This window comes from Sebastes umbrosus, unplaced genomic scaffold (assembly GCF_015220745.1).
Source record: "Sebastes umbrosus isolate fSebUmb1 unplaced genomic scaffold, fSebUmb1.pri scaffold_77_arrow_ctg1, whole genome shotgun sequence".
Classification (NCBI taxonomy): Eukaryota; Metazoa; Chordata; class Actinopteri; order Perciformes; family Sebastidae; genus Sebastes; species Sebastes umbrosus.
Window position 1 is genome coordinate 95,001 of NW_023618538.1, and position 20,000 is coordinate 115,000.

A 20,000-nucleotide genomic window follows, 5' to 3' on the forward strand; every position below is an offset into this window, starting at 1 on the left:
CAGCTCTCCCAGCTGGGTCTGATGGGACAGGATGTCCTCTGAGGACTCAGACTGGAGAGAAGACAGCAGCAGGAGGCTCTCATGAGCCTTCAGACACACCGAACCCTTCTGAGGAGACACAACATGACCACATCAACTACTATATAATACTGCTTCCTGTTATCAACTACTAGATAATACTGCTTCCTGTTATCAACTACTAGATAATACTGCTTCCTGTTATCAACTACTATTGTCCATGTTTCCCCACCGGCCCTTTAACTGACCTGACTCTTGGTGAGCTGCAGCAGAGCCGACAGCAGACCGGGCTCTGATTGGACAGGGCTGCAGGCAGATGAATCTGACTGGACAGGGCTGCAGAGACCGGACTCTGATTGGACAGGGCTGCAGGCAGATGAATCTGATTGGACAGGGCTGCAGGGACCGGACTTTGATTGGCTGGAGATTGGCGGTGTCTCTGTCCTGTGATTGGAGGCTTGAGTGCAGGGCTGTGATTGGTCAGAGGCTGGTGTCCTGGCTGCTGGTTGGTCCAGAATCTGAAAACACAGAATGACTGGTGGTTTAGTTAGTTAGTTAGTTAGCTGGTGGTTTAGTTAGTTAGTTAGTGAAGCTGGTGGTTTAGTTAGTTAGTTAGTTAGCTGGTGGTTTAGTTAGTTAGTTAGTGAAGCTGGTGGTTTAGTTAGTTAGTTAGTTAGTTCGTTAGTTAGCTGGTGGTTTAGTTAGTTAGTTAGTTAGTTAGTTAGCTGGTGGTTTAGTTAGTTAGTTCGTTAGCTAGCTGGTGGTTTAGTTAGTTCGTTAGTTAGCTGGTGGTTTAGTTAGTTAGTTAGCTGGTGGTTTAGGTAGTTCGTTAGCTAGCTGGTGGTTTAGTTAGTTAGTTAGTTAGTTCGTTAGTTAGCTGGTGGTTTAGTTAGTTAGTTAGTTAGTTAGTTAGCTGGTGGTTTAGTTAGTTAGTTCGTTAGCTAGCTGGTGGTTTAGTTAGTTCGTTAGTTAGCTGGTGGTTTAGTTAGTTAGTTAGCTGGTGGTTTAGGTAGTTAGTTAGTTAGCTGGTGGTTTAGTTAGTTAGTTAGTTAGTTCGTTAGTTAGCCAGTGGTTTAGTTAGTAAGTTAGCTGGTGGTTTAGTTAGTTAGTTAGTTAGCTGGTGGTTTAGTTAGTTAGTTAGTTAGTTAGCTGATGGTTTAGTTAGTTAGTTAGCTGGTGGTTTAGTTAATTAGTTAGTTAGTTAGCTGATGGTTTAGTTAGTTAGTTAGTTAGCTGGTGGTTTAGTTAGTTAGTTAGTTAGCTGGTGGTTTAGATAGTTAGTTAGTTAGCTGATGGTTTAGTTAGTTAGTTAGTTAGCTGGTGGTTTAGTTAGTTTGTTAGCTAGCTGGTGGTTTAGTTAGTTAGTTAGTTAGTTAGTTAGTTAGCTGGTGGTTTAGTTAATTAGTTAGCTGGTGGTTTAGTTAGTTAGTTAGTTCGTTAGTTAGCTGGTGGTTTAGTTAGTTAGTTAGTTAGTTAGTTAGTTAGTTAGTTAGCTGGTGGTTTAGTTAGTTAGTTCGTTAGCTAGCTGGTGGTTTAGTTAGTTAGTTAGCTGGTGGTTTAGGTAGTTAGTTAGTTAGCTGGTGGTTTAGTTAGTTAGTTAGTTAGTTAGTTAGCTGGTGGTTTAGTTAGTTAGTTAGTTAGCTGATGGTTTAGTTAGTTAGTTAGTTAGCTGGTGGTTTAGATAGTTAGTTAGTTAGCTGGTGGTTTAGTTAGTTAGTTAGTTAGCTGGTGGTTTAGTTAGTTAGTTAGTTAGCTGGTGGTTTAGTTAGTTAGTTAGTTAGCTGGTGGTTTAGATAGTTAGTTAGTTAGCTGGTGGTTTAGTTAGTTAGTTAGTTAGCTGGTGGTTTAGATAGTTAGTTAGTTAGCTGGTGGTTTAGATAGTTAGTTAGTTAGCTGGTGGTTTAGTTAGTTAGTTAGTTAGTTAGCTGGTGGTTTAGTTAGTTAGTTAGTTAGCTGGTGGTTTAGTTAGTTAGTTAGCTGGTGGTTTAGTTAGTTAGTTAGTTAGCTGGTGGTTTAGTTAGTTAGTTAGTTAGCTGGTGGTTTAGATAGTTAGTTAGTTAGCTGGTGGTTTAGTTAGTTAGTTAGCTGGTGGTTTAGTTAGTTAGTTAGTTAGTTAGCTGGTGGTTTAGTTAGTTAGTTAGTTAGCTGGTGGTTTAGTTAGTTAGTTAGTTAGCTGGTGGTTTAGTTAGTTAGTTAGTTAGCTGGTGGTTTAGTTAGTTAGTTAGTTAGCTGGTGGTTTAGTTAGTTAGTTAGTTAGCTGGTGGTTTAGATAGTTAGTTAGTTAGCTGGTGGTTTAGTTAGTTAGTTAGTTAGCTGGTGGTTTAGATAGTTAGTTAGTTAGTTAGCTGGTGGTTTAGTTAGTTAGTTAGTTAGCTGGTGGTTTAGTTAGTTAGTTAGCTGGTGGTTTAGTTAGTTAGTTAGTTAGCTGGTGGTTTAGATAGTTAGTTAGTTAGCCGGTGGTTTAGATAGTTAGTTAGTTAGCTGGTGGTTTAGTTAGTTAGTTAGTTAGCTGGTGGTTTAGTTAGTTAGTTAGTTAGCTGGTGGTTTAGATAGTTAGTTAGTTAGCTGGTGGTTTAGTTAGTTAGTTAGTTAGCTGGTGGTTTAGATAGTTAGTTAGTTAGCTGGTGGTTTAGTTAGTTAGTTAGTTAGCTGGTGGTTTAGTTAGTTAGTTAGCTGGTGGTTTAGATAGTTAGTTAGTTAGCTGGTGGTTTAGTTAGTTAGTTAGTTAGCTGGTGGTTTAGATAGTTAGTTAGTTAGCTGGTGGTTTAGTTAGTTAGTTAGCTGGTGGTTTAGTTAGTTAGTTAGTTAGCTGGTGGTTTAGTTAGTTAGTTAGTTAGCTGGTGGTTTAGTTAGTTAGTTAGCTGGTGGTTTAGATAGTTAGTTAGTTAGCTGGTGGTTTAGTTAGTTAGTTAGTTAGCTGGTGGTTTAGATAGTTAGTTAGTTAGCTGGTGGTTTAGTTAGTTAGTTAGCTGGTGGTTTAGTTAGTTAGTTAGCTGGTGGTTTAGTTAGTTAGTTAGTTAGCTGGTGGTTTAGATAGTTAGTTAGTTAGCTGGTGGTTTAGTTAGTTAGTTAGCTGGTGGTTTAGTTAGTTAGTTAGTTAGCTGGTGGTTTAGATAGTTAGTTAGTTAGCTGGTGGTTTAGTTAGTTAGTTAGCTGGTGGTTTAGATAGTTAGTTAGTTAGCTGGTGGTTTAGTTAGTTAGTTGGTTAGCTGGTGGTTTAGATAGTTAGTTAGTTAGCTGGTGGTTTAGTTAGTTAGTTGGTTAGCTGGTGGTTTAGATAGTTAGTTAGTTAGCTGGTGGTTTAGTTAGTTAGTTGGTTAGCTGGTGGTTTAGATAGTTAGTTAGTTAGCTGGTGGTTACCTGTAAGACGGATCTGAGCGTGTGCGGATCCTGTTTGACTCTGGAGCAGACGACCAATAAGAACTGAGCTTCCTCCTTCTCAGTGTGGGAACCAGGAAGTGCACAAAGACGAATCAGCTTCTAGAAGCAGAGCAGAGGTGATGTCAGACGGTGACATCATCAGCACAGTGACAGGGGAGTCACATGACTGACACCAGGTGGGACCCTAGTAACTGACTGTTTCACACCAGGTGTGACTACATCCTGTGTTTACCTGTACAGGTCTGTAGACGTTGACCAGCTGCAGCAGAGGCTTCTGGATCTGAGACAACAACTTAGAGAAGAACATCAAGACCTGCTGAACCATGCCTGGAGGATACTGAGGAGGAGGAGGAGGAGGAGGAGGAGGAGGAAGAGGAAGAGGAAGAGGAAGAGGAAGAGGAAGAGGAAGAGGAAGAGGAGGAGGAGCAGATGTAAACATGAGTGTAAATACAGCCTGAGTAGAATCCTCCTCTATTAGAATCTCTTGTTACCTGAGCCTTCCCCAGAGTACACAGAGTCTCCAACAGTTTGTGTTGCAGTAGATACTCCAGACATGGCCCTGTGTCCTCCACGGCCTGCAGATCAATACACCAATACATTCATCAATACACCGATACACCAGTCAATACATCAATATATCAATCAATACACCAATACATTAACCAATACACCTGTTCAGGTGTGTGTCCAGGTGCATGTTCAGGTGTGTGTTCAGGTGCTTTTCCAGGTGTGTGTTCAGGTGTGTGTTCAGGTGTGTGTTCAGGTGCATGTTCAGGTGTGTGTTCAGGTGCTTTTCCAGGTGTGTGTTCAGGTGTGTGTTCAGGTGTGTGTTCAAGTGCGTGTTCCGGTGTGTGTCCAGCTGTGTGTTCAGGTGCGTGTTCTGGTGCATGTTCAGGTGTGTGTTCAGGTGTGTGTTCAGGTGTGTGTTCCGGTTTGTGTCCAGGTGTGTGTCAAGGTGTGTGTTAAGGTGCGTGTTAAAGTGCGTGTTAAAGTGCGTGTTAAGGTGTGTGTTCAGGTGTGTGTTCAGGTGTGTTTCAGTCACCTGTTGTTTCTCCTCGTACACCAGGATGTCCAACATCTGTTTGAGACGCCAGGGGATCTCTGTCTGTTTGACAGGACGACTGTCATCTACACACAGACAGACAACGGGTGAATGTGATTGGCTGCTCAGGTGAACAGGTAACTCAGTGTCTGCAGGTTGAAGCTCCTCACCTGTAGTCTCTATGTAATAGTTGGTTATTGATTTCCAATGATCCACGAAGGACTCCAACAGGTCCACTGTAGGCTCCCTCTGAGAGACAGACAGGTAGAGAGACAGACAGGCAGAGACAGACAGACAGGTAGAGAGACAGACAGACAGGCAAAGAGACAGACAGACGGGTAAGAGAGACAGACAGGTAGAGACAGACAGGTAGAGAGAGACAGACAGGACTTTCAGTTTCAGTAATCACATGTAGAAACACGGTGGTGTTTGTGTTGTCATGACGACTGAAGGAGGATGAAATTGTGATGTCATCAACATGTTAACAGATCCTGAGTGACCTCTGACCTCTGACCTCTACAGCTGTTTAATCACTACATGTGTGAGGACAGCTGATCACATATATTGATCTTTAACCTGATCAATCAGAGACAGTTACTGTCTCACATTCACTGAGCGTCTGAACATGTCTGAACACCTGGACACATTCCTCCACGTCCACCTCCACGTCCACCTCCACGTCCTCACTCACCTGCTGCAGGTAAACACCACACACCTGGAGGAGCTAGCTTTAGCTGCTGTTAGCTCCATGATAGCTTCACTACACAGACAGACAGACAGGAAGAGGACAGACAGACAGACAGGAAGAGGACAGACAGACAGACAGGAAGAGGACAGACAGACAGACAGGAAGAGGACAGACAGACAGACAGAGAGACAGACAGGAAGAGGACAGACAGACAGACAGGAAGAGGACAGACAGACAGACAGGAAGAGGACAGACAGACAGACAGGAAGAGGACAGACAGACAGACAGGAAGACAGGAAGAGGACAGACAGACAGACAGGAAGAGGACAGACAGACAGACAGACAGACAGACAGGAAGAGGACAGACAGACAGACAGGAAGAGGACAGACAGACAGGAAGAGGACAGACAGACAGGAAGAGGACAGACAGACAGACAGACAGACAGACAGGAAGAGGACAGACAGACAGACAGACAGACAGGAAGAGGACAGACAGACAGACAGGAAGAGGACAGACAGACAGACAGACAGACAGACAGGAAGAGGACAGACAGACAGACAGACAGACAGGAAGAGGACAGACAGACAGACAGGAAGAGGACAGACAGACAGAGAGAGACTCTTTATCTTTGTTAAACTTTGTCCTGTCTCTAGCTAGCAGAGCTAACAGAGCTAGCAGAGCTAGCAGAGCTAACAGAGCTAACAGTAGCAGACTTGTTGTCCTCAGAGTGTCTCACCGTCTCCAGAGCGGTCAGCAGCAGACTGCCCAGCCGGCTGAACGCCTCCATCAGTCCGTTAACCCGGTTAGACCCAGTTAGTTCCCGGTTAGACCCGGTTAGTTCCCGGTTAGCAGCATGTTGTTGACTCCACTAACAGCTGACTGCTCAAACTACCACATATCAACATCCGGGGACACGTTTCAAAATAAAAGAACACTATCCGAGTGAACTGTATCACATCCGGTTTCAGAATAAGAGCTTCGCTGAGACAAGGCCAGTTTATTGATAAAGCAAGGGGCCCAAACTTCTCCCTTGGAGGGCCAAAACTGGAACTCAATGGTGGGCCACGGGCCAAAATGAAACACCTCTTGTATTGTATTGTTAAGATGCCAAATGGTACTAGGATCCCAAGTTCCCATGTATACTGCATGTTTTCCCCCAAACTGCATAGGATTATTCATTCACGGTTTATTTAATAGGGACCAATACAATGTGCATAGACAAATTAAAAACAGCTCTCTGATGCCAGTATCATGGTGCTTATAGCGGATGCTTATGTGCAACACCTGTCTCTAGAAGGCTTTTAGTGAAAATAAGAGATTAAAACAGGAATGGGAAAATAAATAAATACATTAAAGCACACATTTAAAAACATTACATGTAAAAACTAGACATGAGTTCAGGTTTGTCGCTGAATTAACCAGGATTTGGTTTCTCTCTTAAAGGTGGTAAAGTTTACAGCAGATTTTAAGTGATCAGGTAGCGAGTTCCAACACTTCACTCCTTTCACACAAAAAGCTGTCTGAGCAAAAGATGTTCTGCAGAATTGAACTTTACAGTCGCCTCTTGGATCTGCTGCAGCTCTGTAGTCTCATGATGTATTTACAGAAAGGCAGAGGAGCAAGTCCGTTCAAACATTTAAACACAAGCTTTACATAATGAAAATCAATAAAGTTTGCAAAACTTAACATCTTATATTTACTCAGAATGCTGCAATGATGGGACCTCAATGATGGTACCTCAGTGATGGTACCTCAGTGATGGTACCTCAATGATGGTACCTCAGTGATGGTACCTCAATGATGGGACCTCAGTGATGGGACCTCAGTGATGGTACCTCAATGATGGGACCTCAGTGATGGTACCTCAATGATGGGACCTTAATGATGTTACCTTAATGATGGGACCTCAGTGATGGGACCTCAGTGATGGTACCTCAATGATGGGACCTCAGTGATGGTACCTCAATGATGGGACCTCAATGATGTTACCTTAATGATGGGACCTCAATGATGGGACCTCAATGATGTTACCTTAATGATGGGACCTTAATGATGTTACCTTAATGATGGGACCTTAATGATGTTACCTTAATGATGGTACCTCAATGATGGGACCTCAATGATGTTACCTTAATGATGGGACCTCAATGATGGGACCTCAATGATGGGACCTCAATGATGGTACCTCAATGATGGGACCTTAATGATGGGACCTCAATGATGGTACCTCAATGATGGTACCTCAATGATGGGACCTCAATGATGGGACCTTAATGATGGGACCTCAATGATGGGACCTCAATGATGGGACCTCAATGATGGGACCTTAATGATGGGACCTCAATGATGGGACCTTAATGATGGGACCTTAATGATGGGACCTTAATGATGTTACCTCAATTGCTTTTTGTCCAAGATTTTCAGGGCCCTATTATAAAGTGGGCATGTCTGTAAAGGGGAGACTCGTGGGTACCCATAGAACCCATTTACAGTCACATATCTGGAGGTCAGAGGTCAAAGGACCCTTTGACAAATGGCCATGCCAGTTTTTCCCCACCAAAATTTAGCCCAACTTTAGAGTGTTAGCCTCTTTCCTGACAAGCTGACATGACATGATTGGTACTAATGGAGTCCTTAGGTTTTCTAGTTTCATGCCACTATCTTCTAACCATAAACCTGAGTACACAGTAAAGTCAGTTGGGTCTGTTAATAAAAAAATAAATAATTTGCTAACATCTGGCGGGCCGAATCAAACCTGATGGCGGGCCAATTTTGGCCCGCGGGCCCCAGTTTGGGCAGCCCTGTTCTAGAGCATATGTTATACACAAAGGCAATTCAAAGTGCTTTACAGATATAAAAGAGCATTAAGTGCTTAAGATAAAAACGAATAAAAGAATGTAAGAGTATAAGTTAAAAGGATAATAAAAACAATCAAAAGACAGTAAAGTGATTTGATCAATTAAGAAAAGCGTCTGAGAACAGTTTGGTCCTGAGTCTAGATCTAAAAGTGGCTCCTGTTGGTGCATCTTCAATCACATCTAGAAGTTTGTTCTAAGGATGAGGAGGTGCAGGACGAACAGTAATAAGAACTGAAGTGTTTCTGACTCCTGAAGGCCTGCTGAGGCTTTATCTGAGCTAATATCAACTTTTCTTCCAGTTAAACTTCTCCTCAGTTTTTCTATGAAATAATAAATAAATTATTCAATAAATAAATAAATTACTCAATAGAGAATAAATGTCATTAAATGTAGCAAAAATACTATTAAAAATAAATATAGCTATTAATTAATTGATCAAATGTGACATAAATTGATATTTGTTTTAATTTGCTTCTTTATTTATTTATATTTTTATTAATTCCTTGTATTTACTGGTGTTTAATTTCCCCCTTTATTTATTTATGTATCTATTTTTTTATACATTTTTAAATGTATTTATTTTCTTTTATTTATAATTTTGCATTTATGTTTGAATAATTTTTAAATGTGTGTATTTATTTATTCATGCACGATTTATATTTTTCCTCCTTATTTATTTCCCCAAACTTATAATATATATCTATTATACTATCTATTTTTAATACATTTTTTTATTTATTTTTATTTAATTATAATTTTGCATTTATTTTTATTTATTTATTTTTTGCATTTATTTTTGAATTATTTTAAATGTGTGCATTTTATTAATTTATTTATGTACGAGTTCTTCTTTTTTCCACACTTATTTATTTCCCCAAACTTATTTATTTATGTATCTATTTTTATTATTTTTTTTAATTTATTTATTTTTGTATACATTTTTATTTAATTATTATTTTGCATTTATTTTAATTTATTTATTTTTGAATTATTTTTAAATGTGTGTATTTATATATGCTAGATTTCTCCTTTTTTTCCCCACTTATTTATTTATGTGTTATTTTCTTTTTTCATTTCTTAACCGTCCAGTCAGAAGAAGTAATCTGACCTTTTACTGTCAGATAAATGTAGTGGAGTATAAAGTACAATAGCTCCCTCTGAGATGTAGTGGAGGAGAAGTATACAGTAAAGCACCAGTACCTGGAGTTTGTAAAGTAATAGAGTAAATGTACTTAGTTACTTTCCACCACTGCTAACCACTGATCCTGTATCAGCTCTTTAATAAGTGAACATCTGTACACAGGTGAACATCTGGACACTGGTTTATCTGTCCATCTGTCCGTCTCTTCGTTCCAAACCTTTCAAACACAGAAGAGATATCGTTATTCCAGACAGCTGTGAGGTACCTGAAGGCAACACCGAGGACGTCATCAGAAGAAGAGACAAAACTACAGGAAGAAGATTTATCAGTGACATCATCGACTGTTGAAATGGGAAATAAAACATGTGTGTCCACCCTGTATACACACACACACACACACACACACATATATACACATACACACAGTCCTGCTGCTGCTGAACATGACTGTTATTTGTTGAACAGGTTTCAGGTTTCACAGTTTCAGCCTGGTGGTGGATCAGCTGGGTGTGTCAGGATGGGGGTGGAGGTGTTGGACAGGTAGAGTTACCTGCAGCCCCTCCCCCCCCCACACACTCCGTCAGTGACTCAGCCGTGTGCAACAAGTTCACATCACATCACCTCACATCCAGCTGAACTACTGCCTGAAGGTGAGTTAACTCTGTCTCTCTGTCTCACATCAGTCTGTCTTTATGTCTCACATCAGTCTGTCTTTATGTCTCACATCAGTCTGTCTTTATGTCTCACATCAGTCTGTCTCTCTGTCTCACATCAGTCTGTCTCTCTGTCTCACATCAGTCTGTCTCTCTGTCTCACATCAGTCTGTCTTTATGTCTCACATCAGTCTGTCTCTCTGTCTCACATCAGTCTGTCTTTATGTCTGACATCAGTCTGTCTTTATGTCTGACATCAGTCTGTCTCTCTGTCTCACATCAGTCTGTCTTTATGTCTCACATCAGTCTGTCTTTATATCTCACATCAGTCTGTCTTTATGTCTCACATCAGTCTGTCTCTCTGTCTCACATCAGTCTGTCTTTATGTCTCACATCAGTCTGTCTCTCTGTCTCACATCAGTCTGTCTTTATGTCTCACATCAGTCTGTCTTTATGTCTCACATCAGTCTGTCTTTATGTCTCACATCAGTCTGTCTTTATGTCTTTAACTCATCATTAAACCAGAGGACCAGCTGTGGTTCTCTGACCTAATTCTGTCTGAGCTCCAGAAACAGGAAGGAACCGCTCTTCTTCTTCTTCTTCTTCTTCTTCTTCTTCTTCATCGTCATCATCATCACGGTGTGTTCAGGAACTAGATCATGTTGGTTTCCTGTCAGATTTAAATCAACATTCAGTTCATTGTTCCGTTGAGAGGGTTTAGAGGCGGGAGCTGCAGCTGTCTGACAGACAGTTGATGGTCTTTTGTTTAGTGTTGGAGAAGATGAGTCACTCTGCTCTATGGAAGATGAAGATGAGTCACTCTGCTCTATGGAAGATGAAGCCGACAGTAAACTCACGGTTTCCTCCACTAAAGAGAGACTGATGTATTTCACTCTGTTAATAATAAACACAAACAAACTGGGAAAACAAAACAATAAAACAAAATGAAAATAAAAAGTCCACATTTAGATTTGACAGTTTAACTCCACTAGAGAGAGTAGGCCCCGCCCTCAGAGTAGGCCCCGCCCTCAGAGTAGGCCCCGCCCTCAGGGGAGGCCCCGCCCTCAGAGTAGGCCCCGCCCTCAGGGGAGGCCCCGCCCTCAGAGTAGGCCCCGCCCTCAGGGGAGGCCACGCCCTCAGAGTAGGCCCCGCCCTCAGAGTAGGCCCCGCCCTCAGGGAGGCCACGCCCTCATAGTAGGCCCCGCCCTCAGGGGAGGCCACGCCCTCATAGTAGGCCCCGCCCTCAGGGGAGGCCAGAGGCCATCTAGAGGAAGTGGACGTTGTCACCCTGACATCACTCATTGGGTTGTGGACTGACGCTTTGAAGCCTCAAGTTCACCATTCTAGTCGTCTCCATCTTGGTTTTTGACCGTCTCCATCTTGGTTTTTAGTCGTCGCCATCTTGGTTTTTGTCTGTGGCCATTTTGTTTATTAGTCGTCGCCATTTTGTTTTTAGTCGTCGCCATCTTGGTTTTTTGACCGTCACCATCTTGGTTTTTAGTCGTCTCCATCTTGGTTTTTGACCGTCTCCATCTTGGTTTTTAGTCGTCTCCATCTTGGTTTTTGACCGTCTCCATCTTGGTTTTTAGTTGTCGCCATCTTGGTTTTTAGTCGTCTCCATCTTGGTTTTTAGTTGTCGCCATCTTGGTTTTTAGTCGTCTCCATCTTGGTTTTTAGTCGTCGCCATCTTGGTTTTTAGTCGTCTCCATCTTGGTTTTTAGTCGTCGCCATCTTGGTTTTTTGACCGTCACCATCTTGGTTTTTGTCTGTGGCCATTTTGTTTTTTAGTCGTCGCCATTTTGTTTTTAGTCGTCGCCATCTTGGTTTTTTGACCGTCACCATCTTGGTTTTTGTCTGTGGCCATTTTGTTTTTTAGTCGTCGCCATTTTGTTTTTAGTCGTCGCCATCTTGGTTTTTGGTCGTCACCATCTTGGTTTTTAGTTGTCGCCATCTTGGTTTTTAGTCGTCTCCATCTTGGTTTTTAGTTGTCGCCATCTTGGTTTTTGACCGTCTCCATCTTGGTTTTTAGTCGTGGCCATTTTGTTTTTTAGTCGTCGCCATTTTGTTTTTAGTCGTCACCATCTTGGTTTTTGGTCGTCACCATCTTGGTTTTTGACAGTCACCATCTTGGTTTTTAGTCATCGCCATTTTGTCTTTAGTCGTCGCCATCTTGGTTTTTAGTTGTCACCATCTTGGTTTTTGGTCGTCACCATCTTGGTTTCTGGCCGTCTCCATCTTGGTTTTTGGTCGTCTCCATCTTGGTTTTTAGTCGTCACCATCTTGGTTTCTGGCCGTCTCCATCTTGGTTTTTGGCTATCTCCATCTTGGTTTTTGGTCGTCACCATCTTGGTTTTTAGTCGTCACCATCTTGGTTTCTGGCCGTCTCCATCTTGGTTTCTGGCCGTCTCCATCTTGGTTTTTTGGTCGTCTCCATCTTGGTTTTTGGTCGTCTCCATCTTTGGTTTTTAGTTGTCTCCATCTTGGTTTCTGGTCGTCTCCATCTTGGTTTCTGCCCGTCTCCATCTTGGTTTTTGGTCGTCTCCATCTTGGTTTTTGGTCGTCTCCATCTTGGTTTTTGGTCGTCTCCATCTTGGTTTTTGGTCGTCACCATCTTGGTTTTTAGTTGTCGCCATCTTGGTTTTTGTCTGTGGCCATTTTGTTTTTTAGTAGTCGCCATTTTGTTTTTAGTCATCGCCATTTTGGTTTTTGGTCGTCACCATCTTGGTTTTTAGTTGTCGCCATCTTGGTTTTTAGTTGTCTCCATCTTGGTTTTTAGTCGTCTCCATCTTGGCTTTTGACCGTCTCCATCTTGGTTTTTTGACCGTCTCCATCTTGGTTTCTGCCCGTCTCCATCTTGGTTTTTGGCCGTCTCCATCTTGGTTTTTGGTCGTCTCCATCTTGGTTTTTGGTCGTCTCCATCTTGGTTTTTGACCGTCCCCATCTTGGTTTTTGTCTGTGGCCATTTTGTTTTTTAGTAGTCGCCATATTGTTTTTAGTCATCGCCATCTTGGTTTTTGGTCGTCACCATCTTGGTTTTTAGTTGTCGCCATCTTGGTTTTTAGTCGTCTCCATCTTGGTTTTTAGTCGTCTCCATCTTGGCTTTTGACCGTCTCCATCTTGTTTTTTTGACCGTCTCCATCTTGGTTTCTGCCCGTCTCCATCTTGGTTTTTAGTCGTCTCCATCTTGGTTTTTAGTCGTCACCATCTTGGTTTCTGGCCGTCTCCATCTTGGTTTTTAGTCGTCTCCATCTTGGCTTTTGACCGTCTCCATCTTGTTTTTTTGACCGTCTCCATCTTGGTTTCTGCCCGTCTCCATCTTGGTTTTTAGTCGTCTCCATCTTGGTTTTTAGTCGTCACCATCTTGGTTTCTGGCCGTCTCCATCTTGGTTTTTAGTCGTCTCCATCGTGGTTTTTGGCCGTCTCCATCTTGGTTTTTAGTCGTCTCCATCTTGGTTTTTAGTCGTCACCATCTTGGTTTTTAGTCGTCACCATCTTGGTTTCTGGCCGTCTCCATCTTGGTTTTTGGTCGTCTCCATCTTGTTTTTTGTCTGTGGCCATTTTGTTTTTTAGTCGTCGCCATTTTGTTTTTAGTCGTCTCCATCTTGGTTTTTAGTCGTCGCCATCTTGGTTTTTGACCGTCTCCATCTTGGTTTTTGACCGTCTCCATCTTGTTTTTGTCTGTGGCCATTTTGTTTTTTAGTCGTCGCCATTTTGTTTTTAGTCGTCTCCATCTTGGTTTTTGACCGTCTCCATCTTGGTTTTTGACCGTCTCCATCTTGGTTTTTTGACCGTCGCCATCTTGGTTTCTGGTCGTCTCCCTCTTGGTTTCTGGCCGTCTCCATCTTGGTTTTTGACCGTCTCCTTCTTGGTTTCTGGCCGTCTCCTTCGTGGTTTCTGGCCGTCTCCTTCTTGGTTTCTGGCCGTCTCCATCTTGGTTTCTGGCCGTCTCCTTCGTGGTTTCTGGCCGTCTCCCTCTTGGTTTCTGGCCGTCTCCATCTTGGTTTCTGGCCGTCTCCTTCGTGGTTTCTGGCCGTCTCCTTCGTGGTTTCTGGCCGTCTCCATCTTGGTTTCTGGCCGTCTCCTTCGTGGTTTCTGGCCGTCTCCATCTTGGTTTCTGGCCGTCTCCTTCGTGGTTTCTGGCCGTCTCCTTCGTGGTTTCTGGCCGTCTCCATCTTGGTTTCTGGCCGTCTCCTTCGTGGTTTCTGGCCGTCTCCCTCTTGGTTTCTGGCCGTCTCCTTCGTGGTTTCTGGCCGTCTCCCTCTTGGTTTCTGGCCGTCTCCTTCGTGGTTTCTGACTGTCTCCCTCTTGGTTTCTGGCCGTCTCCTTCGTGGTTTCTGGCCGTCTCCATCTTGGTTTCTGGCCGTCTCCTTCGTGGTTTCTGGCCATCTCCTTCGTGGTTTCTGGCCGTCTCCATCTTGGTTTCTGGCCGTCTCCTTCGTGGTTTCTGGCCGTCTCCCTCTTGGTTTCTGGCCGTCTCCTTCGTGGTTTCTGGCCGTCTCCCTCTTGGTTTCTGGCCGTCTCCTTCGTGGTTTCTGACTGTCTCCCTCTTGGTTTCTGGCCGTCTCCTTCGTGGTTTCTGGCCGTCTCCATCTTGGTTTCTGGCCGTCTCCTTCGTGGTTTCTGGCCGTCTCCTTCGTGGTTTCTGGCCGTCTCCATCTTGGTTTCTGGCCGTCTCCTTCGTGGTTTCTGGCCGTCTCCATCTTGGTTTCTGGCCGTCTCCTTCGTGGTTTCTGGCCATCTCCATCTTGGTTTCTGGCCGTCTCCATCTTGGTTTCTGGCCGTCTCCTTCGTGGTTTCTGGCCGTCTCCATCTTGGTTTCTGGCCGTCTCCCTCTTGGTTTCTGGCCGTCTCCTTCGTGGTTTCTGACCGTCTCCATCTTGGTTTCTGGCCGTCTCCCTCTTGGTTTCTGGCCGTCTCCCTCTTGGTTTCTGGCCGTCTCCATCTTGGTTTCTGGCCGTCTCCCTCTTGGTTTCTGGCCGTCTCCTTCGTGGTTTCTGGCCGTCTCCATCTTGGTTTCTGGCCGTCTCCTTCGTGGTTTCTGGCCGTCTCCATCTTGGTTTCTGGCCGTCTCCCTCGTGGTTTCTGGCCGTCTCCATCTTGGTTTCTGGCCGTCTCCTTCGTGGTTTCTGGCCGTCTCCTTCGTGGTTTCTGGCCGTCTCCATCTTGGTTTCTGGCCGTCTCCTTCGTGGTTTCTGGCCGTCTCCCTCTTGGTTTCTGGCCGTCTCCATCTTGGTTTCTGGCCGTCTCCTTCGTGGTTTCTGGCCGTCTCCTTCGTGGTTTCTGGCCGTCTCCATCTTGGTTTCTGGCCGTCTCCTTCGTGGTTTCTGGCCGTCTCCATCTTGGTTTCTGGCCGTCTCCTTCGTGGTTTCTGGCCGTCTCCTTCGTGGTTTCTGGCCGTCTCCATCTTGGTTTCTGGCCGTCTCCTTCGTGGTTTCTGGCCGTCTCCCTCTTGGTTTCTGGCCGTCTCCTTCGTGGTTTCTGGCCGTCTCCCTCTTGGTTTCTGGCCGTCTCCTTCGTGGTTTCTGACTGTCTCCCTCTTGGTTTCTGGCCGTCTCCTTCGTGGTTTCTGGCCGTCTCCATCTTGGTTTCTGGCCGTCTCCTTCGTGGTTTCTGGCCGTCTCCTTCGTGGTTTCTGGCCGTCTCCATCTTGGTTTCTGGCCGTCTCCTTCGTGGTTTCTGGCCGTCTCCCTCTTGGTTTCTGGCCGTCTCCTTCGTGGTTTCTGGCCGTCTCCCTCTTGGTTTCTGGCCGTCTCCTTCGTGGTTTCTGACTGTCTCCCTCTTGGTTTCTGGCCGTCTCCTTCGTGGTTTCTGGCCGTCTCCATCTTGGTTTCTGGCCGTCTCCTTCGTGGTTTCTGGCCGTCTCCTTCGTGGTTTCTGGCCGTCTCCATCTTGGTTTCTGGCCGTCTCCTTCGTGGTTTCTGGCCGTCTCCATCTTGGTTTCTGGCTGTCTCCTTCGTGGTTTCTGGCCATCTCCATCTTGGTTTCTGGCCGTCTCCATCTTGGTTTCTGGCCGTCTCCTTCGTGGTTTCTGGCCGTCTCCATCTTGGTTTCTGGCCGTCTCCCTCTTGGTTTCTGGCCGTCTCCTTCGTGGTTTCTGACCGTCTCCATCTTGGTTTCTGGCCGTCTCCCTCTTGGTTTCTGGCCGTCTCCCTCTTGGTTTCTGGCCGTCTCCATCTTGGTTTCTGGCCGTCTCCCTCTTGGTTTCTGGCCGTCTCCTTCGTGGTTTCTGGCCGTCTCCATCTTGGTTTCTGGCCGTCTCCTTCGTGGTTTCTGGCCGTCTCCATCTTGGTTTCTGGCCGTCTCCCTCGTGGTTTCTGGCCGTCTCCATCTTGGTTTCTGGCCGTCTCCATCTTGGTTTCTGGCCGTCTCCCTCGTGGTTTCTGGCCGTCTCCTTCGTGGTTTCTGGCCGTCTCCCTCTTGGTTTCTGGCCGTCTCCTTCGTGGTTTCTGGCCGTCTCCATCTTGGTTTCTTTTTGAGACATGTTTATAATGTTTCCTGAGGTAATAAATCAAGTAGGCTCATTTTCTCAGAGACTTCTCTAGACCCAGAGGAGGCGCCCCCTGCTGGCTGGTAGACAGGATGCAGGTTTAAGACTTCACTTCTCAGAGACTGAATGTCCCCGAGGTGTTCAGGTGTTGTGTGGCTCCGCCCCCTGCAGGTGACATCATGGTGTTCCATCCAGAGTTTGAGGGTGCGGGTAAGAGGGCGGGGCTTCAGGTGTGGCGAGTGGAGAAGATGGAGCTGGTTCCGGTTCCTCAGAGTCTGCGAGGAGGGTTCTACTCTGGAGACGCGTACCTGGTTCTCCACAGCACCGAGAACCGCCGAGGAGACATGCAGTACGACCTGCACTACTGGCTAGGTACTAATACTACAATACATCATGTACTAATACTACAATACATCATGTACTAATACTACAATATATCATGTACTAATACTACAATACATCATGTACTAATACTACAATACATCATGTACTAATACTACAATACATCATGTACTAATACTACAATATATCATGTACTAATACTACAATACATCATGTACTAATACTACTACACCTGCAGTACAACCTGCACTACTGGCTAGGTATTAATACTACAGTACATCATGTACTAATACTACAGTACATCATGTACTAATACTACAATACATCATGTACTAATACTACTACACCTGCAGTACGACCTGCACTACTGGCTAGGTATTAATACTACAGTACATCATGTACTAATACTACAGTACATCATGTACTAATACTACTACACCTGCAGTACAACCTGCACTACTGGCTAGGTACTAATACTACAATACATCATGTACTAATACTACAATACATCATGTACTAATACTACAATATATCATGTACTAATACTACAATACATCATGTACTAATACCACAATACATCATGTACTAATACTACAGTACATCATGTACTAATACTACAATACATCATGTACTAATACTACTACACCTGCAGTACAACCTGCACTACTGGCTAGGTATTAATACTACAGTACATCATGTACTAATACTACTACACCTGCAGTACAACCTGCACTACTGGCTAGGTACTAATACTACAATACATCATGTACTAATACTACAATACATCATGTACTAATACTACAATATATCATGTACAAATACTACAATACATCATGTACTAATACTACAATACATCATGTACTAATACTACAATACATCATGTACTAATACTACTACACCTGCAATACAACCTGCACTACTGGCTAGGTATTAATACTACAGTACATCATGTACTAATACTACTACACCTGCAGTACAACCTGCACTACTGGCTAGGTACTAATACTACAATACATCATGTACTAATACTACAATACATCATGTACTAATACTACAATATATCATGTACAAATACTACAATACATCATGTACTAATACCACAATACATCATGTACTAATACTACAGTACATCATGTACTAATACTACAATACATCATGTACTAATACTACTACACCTGCAGTACAACCTGCACTACTGGCTAGGTATTAATACTACAGTACATCATGTACTAATACTACTACACCTGCAGTACAACCTGCACTACTGGCTAGGTACTAATACTACAATACATCATGTACTAATACTACAATACATCATGTACTAATACTACAATATATCATGTACAAATACTACAATACATCATGTACTAATACTACAATACATCATGTACTAATACTACAATACATCATGTACTAATACTACTACACCTGCAATACAACCTGCACTACTGGCTAGGTATTAATACTACAGTACATCATGTACTAATACTACTACACCTGCAGTACAACCTGCACTACTGGCTAGGTACTAATACTACAATACATCATGTACTAATACTACAATACATCATGTACTAATACTACAATATATCATGTACAAATACTACAATACATCATGTACTAATACTACAATACATCATGTACTAATACTACAATACATCATGTACTAATACTACAATATATCATGTACTAATACTACTACACCTGCAGTACAACCTGCACTACTGGCTAGGTACTAATACTACAGTACATCATGTACTGCTGAGCATGTACAGCAGTACAGTAGTACTAGTACTAGAGAGAATGAATGAGGAAGTGAAGTGGCCCCGGGGTTGAACCCTGAGGGACTCCACACATCACGGTCTACTATATAGTACTATAGTAGTACTGGTACTAAAGTAGTAGTTGGTAGTAGCCTCAGTAGCTGATTGTGGTGTGACTCTGGTTCTGCTCTCTGATTGGTCGGTTGTCTTGCAGGTTCAGAGTGCTCTCAGGATGAGAGCGGGGCGGCGACCATATTTACGGTGCAGATGGACGATTTCCTTCATGGTGCACCGGTCCAGTACCGCGAAGTCCAGGGACACGAGTCCAGTACCTTCACCGGATACTTCAAAACCGGACTGAAGTACATGGTAACTACAGGAGTAGTACTAACAGTACTACTGTAGCAGTACTATGTAGTAGTACTACTGTAGTGTATATATATATATATATATATATATATATATATATATATATGCATACACACACTATAAATTGAGCGTACTACTTGTACTGCAGTAAAGATCCATTTCCTGTGATGACATCACTTCCTCTCACACAGAAAGGGGGCGTGGCCTCAGGGTTCCAACACGTGGTGACCAATGACGTCGAGGTCCAGAGGTTGCTGCACGTCAAAGGTCGACGCGTCGTCAGGGCAACGGAGGTTCCTGTCAGCTGGGACAGTTTCAACCATGGAGACAGTTTCATACTGGACCTGGGAGAGGTGAGACAGGTGGAGAGGTGAGACAGGTGGAGAGGTGAGACAAGAGGAGGGGTGAGACAGGTGGAGAGGTGAGACAGGTGGAGAGGTGAGACAAGAGGAGAGGTGAGACAGGTGGAGAGGTGAGACAGGTGGAGATGTGAGACAGGTGGAGAGGTGAGACAAGAGGACAGAGACAGACCGTTGAACCTGTCTCTCTCTCTCTCTACAGGAAATCATCCAGTGGTCTGGTAACCATAGCAACCGCTTTGAGAAGCTGAAGGCCACTCTGGTGAGTGGTGACATCACCTCATGACATCATCTTTAATCAGTGACATCACCACTGATTGATTGGTTGATTGGTTGATTGACAGGTGTCTAAGGGTATCCGTGACGACGAGCGGTGTGGGCGGGCCGAGCTGCAGTTCTGTGAGGAGGGGGAGGAGCCAGAGAGGATGCTGCAGGTGACCAATATAAGTATAGTAGATGTACTATATATACTGTATATACCTATACCCTATGCTGTTGACCTGTGACCTCTTCCTGTTGACCCATGACCTCTTCCTGTTGACCTGTGACCTCTTCCCGTTGACCCGTGACCTCTTCCCGTTGACCCGTGACCTCTTCCTGTTGACCTGTGACCTCTTCCCGTTGACCCGTGACCTCTTCCTGTTGACCCATGACCTCTTCCTGTTGACCTGTGACCTCTTCCCGTTGACCCGTGACCTCTTCCTGTTGACCTGTGACCTCTTCCCGTTGACCCGTGACCTCTTCCTGTTGACCCTTGACCTCTTCCCGTTGACCTCTTCCCGTTGACCCGTGACCTCTTCCTGTTGACCTGTGACCTCTTCCCGTTGACCCGTGACATCTTCCTGTTGACCCTTGACCTCTTCCCGTTGACCCGTGACCTCTTCCTGTTGACCTGTGA

The 20,000-nt window shown here is 44.1% G+C and overlaps 2 protein-coding genes across 8 annotated transcripts in view; one reads left to right on the forward strand and one right to left on the reverse strand.

Moving 5' to 3' along the window:
* Positions 1 to 6,051, reverse strand: part of fam160b2 (family with sequence similarity 160 member B2) — a 20,706-nt gene extending 14,655 nt beyond the window's left edge. For all 4 annotated transcript variants that reach the window (XM_037763306.1, XM_037763303.1, XM_037763304.1 and 1 more), the window contains exons 1-8: positions 5,867 to 6,051; positions 4,612 to 4,690; positions 4,442 to 4,527; positions 3,891 to 3,974; positions 3,632 to 3,736; positions 3,379 to 3,498; positions 267 to 536; positions 1 to 108 (exon numbers count right to left, since the gene is read on the reverse strand). The exon at positions 1 to 108 is cut by the window's left edge and continues 92 nt beyond it. In XM_037763306.1, the coding sequence (XP_037619234.1) occupies positions 1 to 108; positions 267 to 536; positions 3,379 to 3,498; positions 3,632 to 3,736; positions 3,891 to 3,974; positions 4,442 to 4,527; positions 4,612 to 4,690; positions 5,867 to 5,917 (903 nt within the window). In that variant the 5' untranslated portion in view covers positions 5,918 to 6,051. The remainder of the gene's footprint in view (positions 109 to 266; positions 537 to 3,378; positions 3,499 to 3,631; positions 3,737 to 3,890; positions 3,975 to 4,441; positions 4,528 to 4,611; positions 4,691 to 5,866) is intronic.
* Positions 6,052 to 9,419: 3,368 nt separating this feature from the next.
* LOC119484483 (gelsolin-like) overlaps positions 9,420 to 20,000 on the forward strand; it is a 16,556-nt gene continuing 5,975 nt past the window's right edge. The window contains exons 1-6 of one of the 4 annotated variants that reach the window (XM_037763311.1): positions 9,420 to 9,779; positions 16,441 to 16,641; positions 18,589 to 18,743; positions 18,935 to 19,096; positions 19,305 to 19,364; positions 19,447 to 19,536. In XM_037763311.1, coding sequence (XP_037619239.1) covers positions 16,449 to 16,641; positions 18,589 to 18,743; positions 18,935 to 19,096; positions 19,305 to 19,364; positions 19,447 to 19,536 — 660 coding nt within the window. In that variant the 5' untranslated portion in view covers positions 9,420 to 9,779; positions 16,441 to 16,448. Of the gene's footprint in view, positions 9,780 to 16,440; positions 16,642 to 16,962; positions 16,987 to 18,329; positions 18,344 to 18,588; positions 18,744 to 18,934; positions 19,097 to 19,304; positions 19,365 to 19,446; positions 19,537 to 20,000 lie in introns of those variants that run through there. The other 3 variants (XM_037763312.1, XM_037763314.1, XM_037763313.1) reach the window with 3 other exon arrangements.